We start from the raw sequence: 15,517 nt of genomic DNA on the forward strand, positions 1-15,517 counted from the left end.
CGAAAAATCGAGTTTTGTTTATTCCGCGCCCATTTGTATCGTGCCTCGCTCGCCGGTGTTGCAGCAATCTCGCCCATGCTGCATTCTTCTCCTCAACTAACTGGACATTCGCCGTCATACCAGTCGTTTCTTTAATCCGGGGGCACCGTGCCTAGTGCAGTGGTTGCGATGCTTCCTATGGCGGATCGAATATCTCTCCAGCCATCTTCAGGAGACGCCCAAGTAACAATTCTGTGACCGTTGGGTTTTATATGAATTTTAAAAAGGTTTTATTGTGGGAATAATTAAAGCCTATTGTTTTATGGTGGTCATAAACAATGCAATCGAACAAAGGTTTTATATCACTCTTGAGATATCCATAAAACTCTTATAAACCATATTTTAAAACTAAACTTTTTGCTAGCTTTGAAGTTTTAATAATAGTTTTATTATTGCTGTTCAGGTGTAAACGGTCATTTGGAATGTATATCCTTAAATTGGTAACCCTATACTTTATTGTTTTTTAATTATTATTTTTTTGACGGTGTACTGAATGAGTTTGTGGACCGACGCGAAGAATAAAACACGTTTCGAATCTTTTTTAATATACAGTCCGTTTTTATTCCCAGAAATCTGAAGAATAACCCGTACATTTTGGTCCATTCGATCACGGATGTGTCGTACTGGTTCTCGCGCGCGGTTAAATGCCAATTTCAACTAGGAGAGCATCGAAAATTCCTGCTCTAGTGCCGGTTGCGCAGCAGAAGGCAGCCAAAGCAGAACGTGAACGCAAAAAGAAGATGGCGGAAACATTAGCAGCTTTACAGCGACAACGAACTTTCATAACCTCAAAAGTTGCTCGCATCAAATCGAGTCTTCAAAACGCGGATGACGAACAGGTTCCGGTGGACGAGTTTGTGCTGGAAACATACATAAGGACGATTGATGCGGCATATCACGAAATGAATGATTGTCAAACCAAGCTGTGCGCGGCTGATCCTACAAAGCAGGAGGAGGAGGAACAAGATTACGTCGAATTCGAGAACCTTTTCACCGAGGTAAGGGCTGTGGTGTGCAGGCTTCTGAAGGAGCAGAAAAATGTACAACACTCTACTGCCTTACAAACTATATCCGGTGTTCCTCAACCGATCCGAGTACAGCAATCGATTCTGCCTCATACCCCCTTCCAACGTTTGACGGAAAGCCTGAACACTGGTTTAGGTTCAAGTCCATGTTCACGGACATCATGAATAAATGTGCCACGGAAGAGGATGCTACGAAATTATATCATCTGGATAAGTGTCTGGTTGGAGAAGCAGCTGGTGCCATCAACCAACAATTCATCAACGATAACAACTACGATGCAGCTTGGGACTTTTTAGTGCAGCGATATGAAGACAAGCGAAAGGTGGTGGATATTCATGCCAGTAAGTTGTTGCAGCTGAAACCCATGACGCAGAAGAGTGGAAGACAACTAAGGGAGTTGATCGAGGAGTGTAAAAGACACGTTGAATCGCTCAGATACCACGGGTACGATGTACTAGGCCTCTCAGACGTCGTATTGGTGAATGTTCTTGCATCTAAGCTAGACTACGAGACGAAGAAACTGTGGGAAGCTAGCAATAGACACGGTGTCATTCCGACATACAAGAAGACAATTGAGTTCCTGGAGAAGCACGCAACAGTTCTAGAACGAGTGGAGGCTTCTGGCCAATACAAGGCAAAGCAGAAGACCATACCTACTCTATCATCCAAGACGCCATTTTCGAAATCTTTTCCATGCGCTTTAACGATCTCCGAAACCAAGTGCGTGTTTTGTGGGAAAGAACATCCCAATCACCAATGCGACGAATTCCTGAAGCTTTCACCCAGTGAAAGGAACGCCAGAGCCAAGAAAGCTGGTGTTTGTTATAACTGTCTGAGAAAAGGGCACCTCACGGAAAAATGTTCGTCGAGGCATTCTTGCCATGAGTGTAACAAGCGGCATCATACAGTTCTCCATATCGATTCGACAAAACGGAATTTTAACACTGGTACAGATACAGTGAAACCTGTCGAAAACGATAATATTGTGTCAACAATGAGCAACGTGATAACCCTTAATTGCGAAACTGCTACGAAAGGATACAAGATTGTACTGTTGTCTACTGCGGTTGTGAATATTCTTGACGAACATGGCAACGCAAAGCTGTGTCGTATTCTACTTGACTCCGGTTCACAACTTCATCGTATTACAGAGGAAATGGCGGCACTCCTTGGGATTCAACGCGAAAAGAGTGCAACCAGCTTAATCGGAGTCAACGGCAAGGAGACCCAAACCAAGCACCATGTGACGGTGGTGCTTCAATCTATAGATCTACAAGTTACCGTACCACCATCGAATGCTTAGTTGTGCCGAAGATCACAGGCATACTTCCGGCTCAGAAACTCAACACTTCGGAAATAGCGATTCCCGATCACATTCGTCTGGCAGATCCGGAATTCTATAAGCCTCAACGAATCGATCTTTGATTGGTTCCGAGCTTTTCTACAGTATCATAATGACCAACCGTGTCGAACTGGGGCCCGGGCGTCCAATCCTCCAGGAAACATTTTTTGGATGGGTTGTTGCTGGACCAATCAATGGTCGCTCGTCATGTATACAACCACAACATTGCAACACGGTTTCAATCGCAACGGAAAGTCGACTGGACGAGCTGGTTCAACGGTTTTGGTCTCTTGAGGAAGTACCAATGGCTGCTAAGTTGTCACCTGAGGAGGAATTGTGTGAGCAGCATTATGCTCAGACTACAACAAGAGATTCATCTGGAAGGTATGTGGTCAGACTCCCGTTTCGTGAAAACGTAAGCAAGCTTGGTGAAACGAGACAACATGCGCTACATCGATTCCAGCAGTTAGAAAAGCGGTTGAACAGTAACGAAAGATTGAAAGGCGAATACGATTGTTTCATCGGCGAGTACATTGGACTCAATCATTGCCGAGAGATATTTGAACCAGAGGCAAGCAGTAAACCAAACTGCTTCTTGCCGCACCATGCGGTTTTCAAGCCGACGTCATCAACAACGAAGTTACGCACAGTGTTTGATGCGTCAGCGAAATCTTCTTCGGGACTCTCACTGAACGACGTGTTGATGACAGGTCCGATCGTTCAGGATTCGCTATTAGACATCACGATGCGATTCCGGATTCACCAGTACGTGTTTACTTGTGATATCCCTAAGATGTACAGGCAAATTACAATGTCAGCAGATGATACTAAATTTTTGCGGGTTTTTTATCGTCAGCAATCAACAGAGCCGGTTCGCACATTTGAATTGACCACAGTAACATACGGAACGGCATCTGCCCCTTTTGCAGCAACTCGAACGCTAAAGCAACTCGTACAGGATGAAGGCAATCAGTTTCCCATAGCCGCCGAAATTATTCTGCATGATTTCTACATTGACGATACATTGACCGGTGGTGACACGATAGACTTTATCAAAACGGCAGCGGATCAGCTAGTGCATCTACTGAAGCGTGGTGGATTCCATCTACATAAATGGTGTTCCAACTCTGAGGAGTTTTGCAAACGATTCCGGATGAACTACAAGAAAAACGAACGTCATTAGAAATCTGTGGAGCAAACGATGTAATCAAGACACTGGGATTATTATGGAATCCTCAAACAGATGAATTCTGTTTCCGGATTAACCCTGTTGTGGAGCAGGCTGTAATTACAAAACGCCATATTCTTTCCGAAGTTTCGAAAACTTTTGATCCACTGGGTCTGTTGGCACCATCTATCGTACTTTGCAAACTGTTAATTCGTGATTTGTGGAGGTTGGGAGTTGCTTGGGACGAAGAAGTTCCTCCCGACCAAATCAATTCCTGGATGAAGTATTTGGCCAGTTTGAAAAGATCAGAGGGACTGAAAATTAGCCGATGCGTTCTCTCAGCAAACCGTGTTAGTATCGAGCTGCATGCCTTTTCGGATGCATCTTTCTCTGCATACGGGGCGTGTGTATATATAAGGTCAATTCTCCCTGATGGTAACGCCGAACTTCATCTGCTGACAAGCAAATCAAGAGTTGCTCCGAAGCAAACGATCCCACGTCTCGAGTTATGCGGATTTTTGTTGATGACTCGATTGATTACTGTTGTTATTTCGGCGCTGAAGCTGAATTTCGACAAGGTGGTTTTATGGACGGATTCCACCATCGTATTATGCTGGCTACACAAATCCCCCCACGACCTTAACACTTTTGTGTCTAATCGTGTTGCGGAAATCAACCGGTCAACTACGGAATTTGAACGCAAGTACGTCGAATCAAAATCGAATCCGGCTGATATGCTGTCGCGCGGTGTTTACCCTGAAGATTTGAAGAATAGTGACGTTTGGTGGCATGGGCCTACTTTTCTAAGAAATTCACCATACATCGAATTTGAAACGACAGAAGTGATTGAAATTCCAGATATAAAGAAGCTTGTTTGTGTCGCATACGAAAGGCCTCAGGAGCTACATGTTCTTACAAGGTTTAGTTCATTCAATCGTTTGCGACGAGTCATGGCATTTGTGGCTCGATTCATCAGAAAGACAAGGAAAATTCGCATTGCCAACGATCATCAAACGTTCCCTACTGTTGAAGAATATCAGGTGAGTTTGGATTTGATAGTGAAAGCGGTTCAGGCATCATGCTTTCCAGAAGAAATAAACCAAATCGAGAAATTTCATCTAACCGGCGAACCTAAACATAAATACGTCGGTAAGCTGCGGAATCTCAACCCTACATTGGAATCCGGTATCCTGAGAGTTGGAGGGCGGATCAAACACGCTAATCTTACATTTGAACAACGCCATCCTGCTATTCTACCTTCAAATCACCACGTGACGAGAATGATCATTGACGACCTACATCATAGGTATCTGCACATTGGTGCAAATGGGTTGTTATCTCTTCTTCGCCAAAGATTTTGGATACTTGATGGTCGGAATCGAGTACAACAACATTTGAGGAAATGCGTACGTTGCTTCAGGGCTAATCCTTCCAAGCTTTCACGATTCATGGGCGATCTTCCTTCTTATCGCGTTACTCGAGCTGATGTTTTTTCACGAGTCGGAGTTGACTATGCAGGACCATTCTGTATCAAGACTGGCAATCCACGTAAGCCGACCATCATGAAGGGATACATAGCACTGTTTGTGTGTTTATCATCTAAGGCTATTCATATGGAGTTGGCGGTTGATCTCTCCAGTCAAGCATTCATCAACGTCCTGAAGCGTTTCGTTTCAAGAAGAGGAGTACCCACCACAATTCTGTCAGACAATGGTACTAACTTTATAGGTGCCAATTCTGAGCTTCACAAACTGTATCAGTTGTTCCGGAATGAAGCTACAATCGAGGCGGTCAGCGACTATTGCCTCCTGCAGGAAATTAATTGGAAATTCATTCCTGGTCGTTCCCCTGAATTCGGCGGCGCATGGGATGCAGGAGTAAAGTCTGCGAAACACCAGATCAGACGAGTAGTTGGCGAATCGAAGTACACATACGACCAATGGAACACTCTCATAATTCAGATTGAAGCTATCTTAAACTCAAGGCCACTCGTACCAATGTCGTCTGATCCCAGCGATCTCAAGGCTATCAGTCCAGCTCATCTTCTGATAGGTCGTGATTTGACTGCAATTCCGGAGCCGTCGCTGGAGCATCTAAAACTAAATACATTGTCGAAGTATCAGGAAATTCAACGGATAAGAGATACCTTCTGGAAAAGATGGTCATCCGACTATCTGCAAGAGTTACAGCAACGTCCGAAGCATAATCGTCATCATAAGGAGTTAAAGATCGGAGATCTGGTCGTATTACGGGAGGATAATCTCCCGCCTCTGCAGTGGAAGTTGGGTAGAGTGGATCAGACACATACTGGAGCAGATAAGGTTACCAGAGTGGTAACTGTACGGACGTCGAGCGGTTCTTTCAAGAGGACAACTGCCAAACTGTCGTTGCTTCCAATCGAGGATTGAGTTTCTACGGAAACTGCAAGGCGAGGGAGAATGTTCAGGTGTAAAGGGTCATTTGGAATGTATATCCTTAAATTGGTAACCCTATACTTTATTGTTTTTTGATTATTATTTTTTTTGACGGTGTGCTGAATGAGTTTGTGGACCGACGCGAAGAATAAAACACGTTTCGAATCTTTTTTAATATACAGTCCGTTTTTATTCGCAGAAATCTGAAGAATAACCCGTACAATTGCTTTCTAATGCATCATAAAACCAGTTTGGGTCACTGCTTTAAAACAACTCAACGTAACTCGACCTATACGCCATGTTGAATTTGGTAAGCAGTGTTGCTGTATAACTTATACGTGAATCATGCAATAAGACGCATAATGAGGTTAGCATATTTTTACCGACATAGTGTGAGTGACAGGTTTCTGATCAATTTTAGATGCTTCTCATTTCCCTAATTAAAAAAATTTAAAAGCGACAGGTAAAAAATCCCCTGGTCCTAAGAATCTCCGGTGTTATCCAATAATACCAATAAAGGTTTGTCAAAAACAATTCGATTTCTGTCAATATTAATTATGTTCTATGAGCAGGGTTATTTGAAAATTATTCAACTCTTATGTTTTGATATTGATTTGAGAAATGAGACACATAAATATGAAATGCTTGTGGATTGGATTGTGGCTTTTCATGAAAAGCCGATACGATGAAGAATCATTTTAATTCACGATGATTTCGAGTTTCCGGTTTCTAAAAAAGTGAAGGAGGAAATAATGTTTGCATTTTTCCTCAAGCACATGTCCTCCTGGTTAAAGAATTTGCCATTGTAACATACACATATTTGATTCCTACAAATTACACCAAAATATCGAATGGGTAATATTTCATATATTCGTAGGGTCACTAATTTCAGGAAATAACTAGCATTCGTAGATTTCTTATACGGATCCGCAAATCCGCCGAGAGCTTTTATTTCCACAGCTTTGGCATCTTTGCCCGTGAGATAGAAAAGTGCTTCCCGCCTCTGCCACTAGACTGCATGTTATCGAGCCGAAGGCCATCTGTTGTAGGGAAGTGTAATCATGCCAAAGTTTTATAACAAGTTTAAAACGGTCATGAAGTAACCAAGGAGAATTATTAAGGTTATCACAAAAGCCATTGAGCTATTTATCGCCAGATTTTTTGTTTTCATAAAAAGGAATGTCGCCATGTTGAAACAATGATCAACGTCATAGCCATGATTGAAACAATTACATCAATTACGATCAAATAGACTATTCATTAGTGGAATTGAATTATTTCTGAGGTTTTTGATAGAACCACGGTTACTTTATTACAAACTATTTGAGTAGTTTGGAAAATTATTTAATTTCCTATTTTCATGTGATTATTTGATAATTTCGAGGCGCGTTGATTTTAAGCTTCTACAAACTCAATATTCACGATAAATTTGGTTGCGCATGTCATTCTGTTGTATGAACTACTTAAATAATGCTTTATTTTCAACATCAACCATAAGTAGAATCAGAAGCATTATTTTTCACACATCACCTTTACATAGGGGACATTGTTTTCTAGTGAAAATAAAAACAAAGGCCATGGAATGACTATAAATATAATCCATAATATGAAATTTAAACAGTTTTATTGTTACTCTTAGGATGGTCATGACAACCTCTTATAGAGTATCAACAAATTCTATACAATGTTTTATTGTAGTTTTATTACTACTCTTAATACGGTTTTAAAAACTTCTTCTAGATTGGTCCATTAGGCCGAAAGGCTATCTTAATAATGTTAGGAAGAGGATTTGGTGGAGTTATTAGTTTTATCAGCAACTGGTCATGAAAACCTCCTATAGAGCATGATAAATCTTAAAATGTTACTTGGGCGCTGCTCTTCCGTTGGGAGTGCCACTTCCAGCTGCTGCACTTAGTCTTGGGCTAGTAGCCGTCTTGTAGCCGCCCAATGTTTAGCCTAGGTGGACGACTCCAACGCGTGTTGTGAACCGTCGAGAGTTTTGAGCGCATATATACTGCAACGAGGTAGTTTTCGTGGATGAGGGGCGGGCTCTTCTCCCCATCTATTGGGTCAATCTGGGACACGAGGGCTTGTGTGTATTATTATTTGTACGAACTTTCTTCTGGAAGGAGATTGTCTATTCATCCCGTGGATTTCGCATAAGTATCTCTGCTTATGGAACCACCCCACCCATGTTTGGCCCTTCATACAGGAGTTTTATGAAATGCAAATAATAATATAAACATGATCAAATCGCGTTACAGATATGGCCAGGTGCCTTGCTACAATAGATGGTAGTATCATCATCATCATATATACTGCAACGAGGTAGTGGTCGGATTGAATATTCGCACTGCGATAAGTGTGGGCGTTCGTGATGTCGGAGAAGAATTAGAACGTGGTCGATTTGGTTTTTCGTTTCTTGGTTAGGTGATCTCCATGTGGCCTTGTGGATATTTTTGCGGGGAAAGAAGTTGCTTCGGACTACCATTCCGCAGGAGGCTGCGAAGTTTATGCATCGTTGGCCGTTATCATTCGATACGGTGTGCAGACTATCCGGTTCGATGACCGGTCTATACATTTCCTACAGCGTTTCGCCGATGACGATTTTGACGTCCCGCAGTGGGCATCCATCGTATGTCTGTTCCAGCTGTGTATAGAACCTTTCACGTCGTCTGGTCTCCCTTCGTGTGGGCAGTGCACGTTGATGATGCTATAGTTGAAGAAACGGCCTTTTATCCTCAGCTTACACATCCTTGCGTTAATTGGCTGCCACTCAATCACACGTTGGCGCATCTTACCCAGCCATATGAAGCCGGTTCCCAGGTAGCCGCTCGATGCCCGCTTTTCCACACTTTATGTCCTGTCCAGCAGATTTCCTGCAGCGCTACCTCTTCAAAGTTGCGGGGATGTAATTCATCGTAGATTATCCTGTCGCAAACTGCGAAGCCTAGCGACTTGCAGTAAAAAATATTTTAAGCTCTTTTTAGTGGAATGTATTCAATCGTCTAAGACGAGTTAAGTAACTCCATTTAATTCCACCAATTATTTAATTCCAATTATTTTTTAAAGTCGAGTCAAGTACGAGACACTGAAGACGACCACACATTTGTGGTCGAAATACGTATCTGCAAAAATATCGAAATAATTGGAGGACTTGCAGTTCCAAGCTTCCAATCGTGATCCTTTATTCGTTAGCCTGGTCGTTGCCGATTGAATTGAGTCGTATTATCTTCTATGTCGTTCGTAATGGTTGTTTTTAAAGGCGGCTTATTGGGCCTGCGCAAACCTCCTGTCTCGTCAGAGGGCCATCGTGTCAGGTCTGTTTAGCGTCCCACCTAACACCAGGACTTGGGCTTTGAGTGGCACACGGTCGCTTTGGCGGATCCTACTTGCGGATACATGCTGCTTTTTATAGAAGTTTAACAGAGCCAAACCACACCACATCCTAGGCAGGCACCACAACTCGCAGATGGCCTGGGGAGGGATCATCAAGCCCTTGGACATAGTCCATGCTGCCCACGAGAAGTAAATTGCAGTAATCTAATTGCAGCATCAAACATAAGCAAATAGATTGACAGAAAGATAGATCGATACATACATGCAGTTTGGTGTGCACACTGTAATTGGTTTCTCAATAGGACGTGGTTGCACCGGTTTGTCTTTGTGCTCTACTTGGTGTTAGGCCATTTGGCAATACTACAATAGGTTGCAAAACGCATCTCTCGGGCTGAATATTACATAGGCTCCCTCTTCATTCCGCTTGCCTGTCATCTTTATTTCTATCTTCTACTCCCTTCTAACTTCTTATTTTTTCCTTCTTTATTGTTCTTCTATCCTTTTGCAACTTCCTCCTTTCTTCTTATTTTCTCCCTTTTTTCTTTTTCTTATTCATTCTCCCTTATTCCTTCTTTCTTACTCCTTCTTCCTTATTCATTCTTTCTCGATTGTTCGCGCCTCGGAATCCTCTCCGACGGCTCTGTGCCTACAACGGCGGAACGGACTAATCCGGATATAGGTCACTGGTTCGCGAATTACAGTCACTAACCGGTACACTGCACTGGGGGATTTCGGTCGGGGAGATAAAAAATCACTTCACTCTACTTGATACTATCGCGATCGCGTGTATTGCTGTACGGTGTGAAGAGACGGTTACAACTGACTTTGTGTATAAAGTGGGTTGGATGCTGTGATGGATATTCTTAGTCTATTGGATGTGCTATTGATTGGGGGCTATTGTGTGTCATATGGTAGTATAATGTGGAGCGTGGGAATGGGGTGTATGGTGTGAAGTGCAATATGGTTAACAATTTGGTGTTGTAGTGCTTAGTTTAAATATACAATTTATTGCGGTTGACGCAACATACCGGCCACCAATGAAAGAAGTTCATTATAATTCGAAAAGTGTGCTTAATTCTAACAAAATTCATATACTTAAGATCTATGGTTGATGATAGCAGGATCAGTGTTGCTGGCCTGGGGGTCAGATATTTCGCCAGTAATGGAGGCGGAACGAGAGTCATCATCGATTGGGAGGAGGCACACCTTCACAATTGGTCGGTCTAGTACAGCACCGGATGCAAGCCTGACATCAATTACACGGACTATTCCGTCCGCACCGGGATGTACAGCTGCAATGCGGCCCACGCTCCACCTGAGCGGGGGAAGATTGTCGTCCTTCAGGAGTACCAGCTTACCGACTAGAACGTTCGGCTGTCGGAAGAAATACTTCGATCGTTGCTGAAGCTGGTGGAGATAGTCCGTAGACCACGATTTCCAGAACGCCTGGGTTCTCCGTTGGATTTCCTGCCAGAGCGATAGCCGATTCTTTGGGATTTGAGACAGGCCGGGCTCGGGGATCGATTGCAGAGCCGACCCAACAAGAAAGTGTCCCGGAGTGAGAAAGTCCATGTCGCTTGGATCCTCCGAGACTGCAGTGAGCGGCCGCGAATTGAGGCAGCTTTCGATTTGGCAGAGAACAGTGTGCATGGCTTCGCTTGGCAGTGCTTCTAGACCCACGACTCTCCGGAAGTGGTGCTTCATGGATTTGACTGCGGCCTCCCAAAGGCCGCCGAACGTTGGTGCGTTTGCAGGAATGAAATTGAACTGGATGGCGGATTCAGCACAGAACGATGCCACTTGCTGGTGGTTGAGCTGCGAACAGAGCTCTCGTAGTTGCTTGTCTGCACCTTTGAAGTTGGTGGCGTTGTCGCAAAACAATGCGATTGGTTTACCACGGCGAGCAACAAACCGTTTCAATGCAGCAATGAAAGCATCGGTGCTGAGATCGCTGACAAGTTCAAGATGCACGGCTTTAGTGACCATGCATACGAAGACGGAGACGTAGGTTCGAATCGGCGCAGCTCTTCTTACTGGAGACTTGAGCCAAACAGGGCCGCAATAATCGACACCGGTGTTGAGGAAGGCTCTAGCTGGTGTTACTCGAACTTTCGGGAGTTGGCCCATCAGCTGACATTCCGACTGCGGTCGGACGCGATAACAACGCAAGCAAGTGTTGACATGCCTCCGTACCAAGTTACGAAGGTGTAGAGGCCAGAATTGCTCACGAATGTGTGCGATCATCGCGCGAGGACCAGCGTGTAGGAGTTGCTTGTGCACCGAATCGATGAGCAGTGACGTTAGTGGGTGCACTTCAGGCAGGAGTATCGGATGCTTACGTGTAAACGAGTACGAGGAGTGGTTTAGCCGGCCACCGACAAGGAGTAATTCATCATGGATGAACGGATGGAGAGTTTTGAGTGGTGATTTTCTTAGATCTGCTTCAGTTCCAGCCCGAACAATAGCAATTTCGTGGCTGAAGCACTCATCTTGCACGACCTTCACGAGGCCGATGAGCGCCTGATGCAGTTCCTCGGCGGTAAGGAACGGTGTAACTTGCAGATCTATTCTAGTTAACTTGGCACGACAATGCCGCACAAAACGGCGACAATAAGCAGCGATGCGGATAAGCCTCGTCAGTGACGAGTATCGATTGAACAGAGTGTGATCGGGTGCCTCGACTGACCGTGAGATAGCTGCAATTGTAGCTGCTTTCATCTCTAGAACTTCTGATTGGAATTCATTAGATTCTGGAATTGTGAACAGGCTTGGCCATTCCGAAGGGTCAGACGATACCCAAGGTGGACCTTTCCACCATAGGGCGACGTCGATGAGCTCGCACGGATCAATGCCTCGCGAGATGATATCTGCCGGATTCTCCAAACCGGCGACATGGTTCCAGATTCCTCCTTCAGTCATTCGTTGAACTTCCGCGACACGATTAGCCACGAACGTATTGTAGTTTGTAGGAGGATTGTTCAACCAGTGTAGAGTGATGGAAGAATCTGACCAGAAGTAGGCCTCAGGTGTAATGTTGAGGCTACACACCACGTTTTGGTACAGCTGGGACAGAAGTACAGCAGAGCATAGTTCCAAGCGGGGAATTGACAGAGTTTGGATTGGAGCTACGCGGGATTTGGCTGTTAGGAGACGGCACGCGATGATACCATTCATGCCGGTACTTCGTATGTAGATGCACGCTCCGTAGGCATGCTGAGAAGCATCGCAAAATCCATGCAGTTGTATATTTTCTCCTGCACCTGCTGCTTTTACCAAGCGAGGGATGGAGAGGTGTTCGAGAGCTTCTAGACCAAGTCTATAGTTTTCCCACTCGACGTTCAGTGCGTTGGGAAGCGGTTCGTCCCAGTCCAAGTTTGCTTTCCAGAGTTGTTGGACGAACACACTTTCGCCCGGATTACCACTGGACCGAGAATGCCCAATGGGTCGAATAACTTGGACATTTCGGAGACGACGATCCGCTTGCTGAGTGGAAGGTTCATGGAGAACTCAGGAACTTTGAACCGGAATGTATCCGACTCAGGATGCCACAATAGTCCGAGTGTGCTAACCAGAACCTCGAACGTCGTCGACTTCTACTATCGACCGGTTGTCTTGCAAATCTTCCGGAATTTGGGACAGCACTGCACTAGAGTTGGAGGACCACTTTCTCAGTTCGAAACCTGCGGACCCAAGAATGTTCTGCACACCGGAATATAACTGTACTGCACCTTCCACTGTATCGGAACCGCTGAGGAAATCGTCCACATAGAAATCCTTTCCAATCTTCGACGGGATGTCTCCATCATCACTCGAGTGGTCATAGGAGAGTTGTTGTAGACATCGTGTTGCTAAATACGGCGCACTGGATGTGCCGTACGTCACAGTAGTGAGCTCGTAGGAGCGAGCGACGGAATCTGATTCGCTTTGCCAGAATATCCGTTGAAGATGTCGATCGTCTGGATGCACCCAGATCTGCCGGTACATTTTGGTGATATCGGCAACGAGAGCTATCTCATTCGTTCGGAATCTGACGACGATGGAATACAGTGTGTCCTGAACAGTTGGTCCGACCATGAGACAATCATTGAGCGAGATTCCCGTAGAAGACTTGCTGGACCCATCGAAAACCACTCTGCACTTTGTGGTGGTGCTACTTGGCTTGAAAACAGCGTGGTGAGGAAGATAGAATGAGTGGGGATGAGTGATGTCTTGTAACGGATCTACGGGAACCATATGGCCAAGATCGATAAACTCCGCCATGAAGCTGAAATACTGTCCTTTCAGATCGGGATTTTTGACTAACCGACGTTGCATCCAATGGTATCGACGAAGAGCGCTAGCTTTGGAGTCACCAAGTTGACTCAAGATCCCTTCCTTTCTAGGTAGGCGCACAATGAAACGACCTGATTCATCATGGGTAGTGGTTTCTGTGAAATATCGCTCACAGGTTGACTCCTCCTTGGACAGTCCATGATTGCCAGGGCAGCTCTCGATTTCCCAGAATCGAGATAACTGTTTGTCAAGATCTTCCGTAGTGCACAATAGCGCAACTGATTTGGCACATCGGGCTTCAACAGTGGTAGATACAGAACCACTTACTACCCAGCCGAGCACGGTACACTGTAGAACTGGATGACTTGATGGAGAACCAATTAAAACTGGCAGCTGACCTTCTCGGAGTAGACTGAAGAAAAGCTGTGCACCGATGACCATATCGATCCTGTGCGGTGTGGCAAAATCAGGATCGGCGAGAGCTATCGTGGATGGGATGTTCCATTTCGAAACATCGAGTGTCCTTCCCGGAAGATCGTTCGTAATCTTCGGAAGAATGCTGAATTCCAAACTGTTGGAGTAGGTGGAATCAACGGAACTGAACGTTGCAAATGTGCACTGGTGACTATTCACTGTGGATCCACCCATTCCGGCGATAACTGCTGCTCGCTTCTGCCGGTGCAGACCAAGAAGCTGGACGATTCTTTCGGTGATGAAATTCGACTCCGAACAGGAATCCAACAGGGTTCGAACGAATGTGGACTTTCCCGTTGGACCGTGGACCTTCACCACGGCAGTCGACAGCAGGACAGTGGAGTATGTGGCCTTCGACGAGCTGGCAGCAGCTAAAGCATTCGAAGTGTGGGGCTGATGGGTGGTGGACGAGATGGATGAGGTGGACGGAGTGATCATGGGAAGCCGAGATGACTCGGGGGCAGCAGGGACCATGTCCAAGGGCTTGACGACCCCTCCCCAGCTGTCTGTGAGTCAGGAGAACTGCCTAGGGCGTGGTGGGATTTAGCAGTGGGCTCTACTAAAATCCCTCCCAAAAACCACAAGTGCCCGTAAGCAGACTCTATCAAAGCGACTGTGTGCCGCTTCAAAAGCACAAGCCCAGAGAGTGCCACTGGCACATCAGGGTTGATATCAGTAAGACCCTGATTATGGCATACTGGTTGCGTGTACTGGTTTCGTATTTGGATATTGTTATATTGTGAAGTGAGGGCTGGCAGTCTGACATTCTACTCTCTTAGTAGGGTCAGGTGACACTGACTCGAAACGGCGAGTGGGCTAATGGCTAGGCTGTCTTCCGTCCCATAAAACCGTGGCGGGCCTTGTAGCACGCTGCCCAATCCTGCCATCCAGTTTTGCCTACTGGGTGGGAGTAGGCTCAGATGCCCTTTCCTGACTTGCGCTGATCTGGCTCTGAACACGCAAGTGTCAACCTTGCATGGCCTCCCTGCTTGCCGCAAGGCAGGCATAGATAACCATGGGATCACTAAAGGCGACTACTCCAGTAGGATTCGGCGGCAGCCGCAAGGGGGACCCATAAGAAATGAGTACTGAACGAAACCTATCTTTGGAGTTGGAGGTGACGGACCCCTTTGCCAAAAGGGGCCTAGCGAGGTCCCCTATTAAAGAGGGGGCAAGTGGAGTGACGGCTGCTGCTATTGGCAGCACCGAAGAGTCTCCAGCGGTGGTGGGGAGTAGCCCTGCCTGCATCGCCTGACGAGCCACTACCCGGGATACGGGTGGTGGCCGAGCAACTCGATGAGATCATCGAGTTCGTAAGCGGCAGGCAGAACACCAACAAGGAGCTCAAGCAGAGCCTGTTGGTGCTCCGGCGAGCTGTTCGTGTCGCAAGACAAGAACAGGTCGCTTACATCAGGCGTGTAGCGGAAGCAGAGAGGATAGCCA

At 45.6% G+C, this 15,517-nt stretch overlaps 2 protein-coding genes across 2 annotated transcripts in view; both read right to left on the reverse strand.

Moving 5' to 3' along the window:
* LOC134212138 (thyrostimulin alpha-2 subunit-like) overlaps positions 1-15,517 on the reverse strand; it is a 125,668-nt gene that overhangs the window by 4,553 nt on the left and 105,598 nt on the right. The gene's annotated exons all lie outside the window — the stretch shown is intronic.
* Positions 10,424-12,046, reverse strand: LOC134215984 (uncharacterized). The gene has a single exon (XM_062695031.1). It carries the CDS (start codon positions 12,044-12,046, stop codon positions 10,424-10,426), a length of 1,623 nt encoding a protein of 540 aa, XP_062551015.1.

The sequence above is a fragment of the Armigeres subalbatus genome, chromosome 2 (genome assembly GCF_024139115.2).
Source record: "Armigeres subalbatus isolate Guangzhou_Male chromosome 2, GZ_Asu_2, whole genome shotgun sequence".
Lineage (NCBI taxonomy): Eukaryota > Metazoa > Arthropoda > Insecta > Diptera > Culicidae > Armigeres > Armigeres subalbatus.

Coding starts and splice junctions, on each gene's coding strand:
- LOC134215984 (XM_062695031.1), bottom strand. CDS start 12,046: ATGAAAGCAGCTACAATTGCAGCTATCTCACGGTCAGTCGAGGCACCC.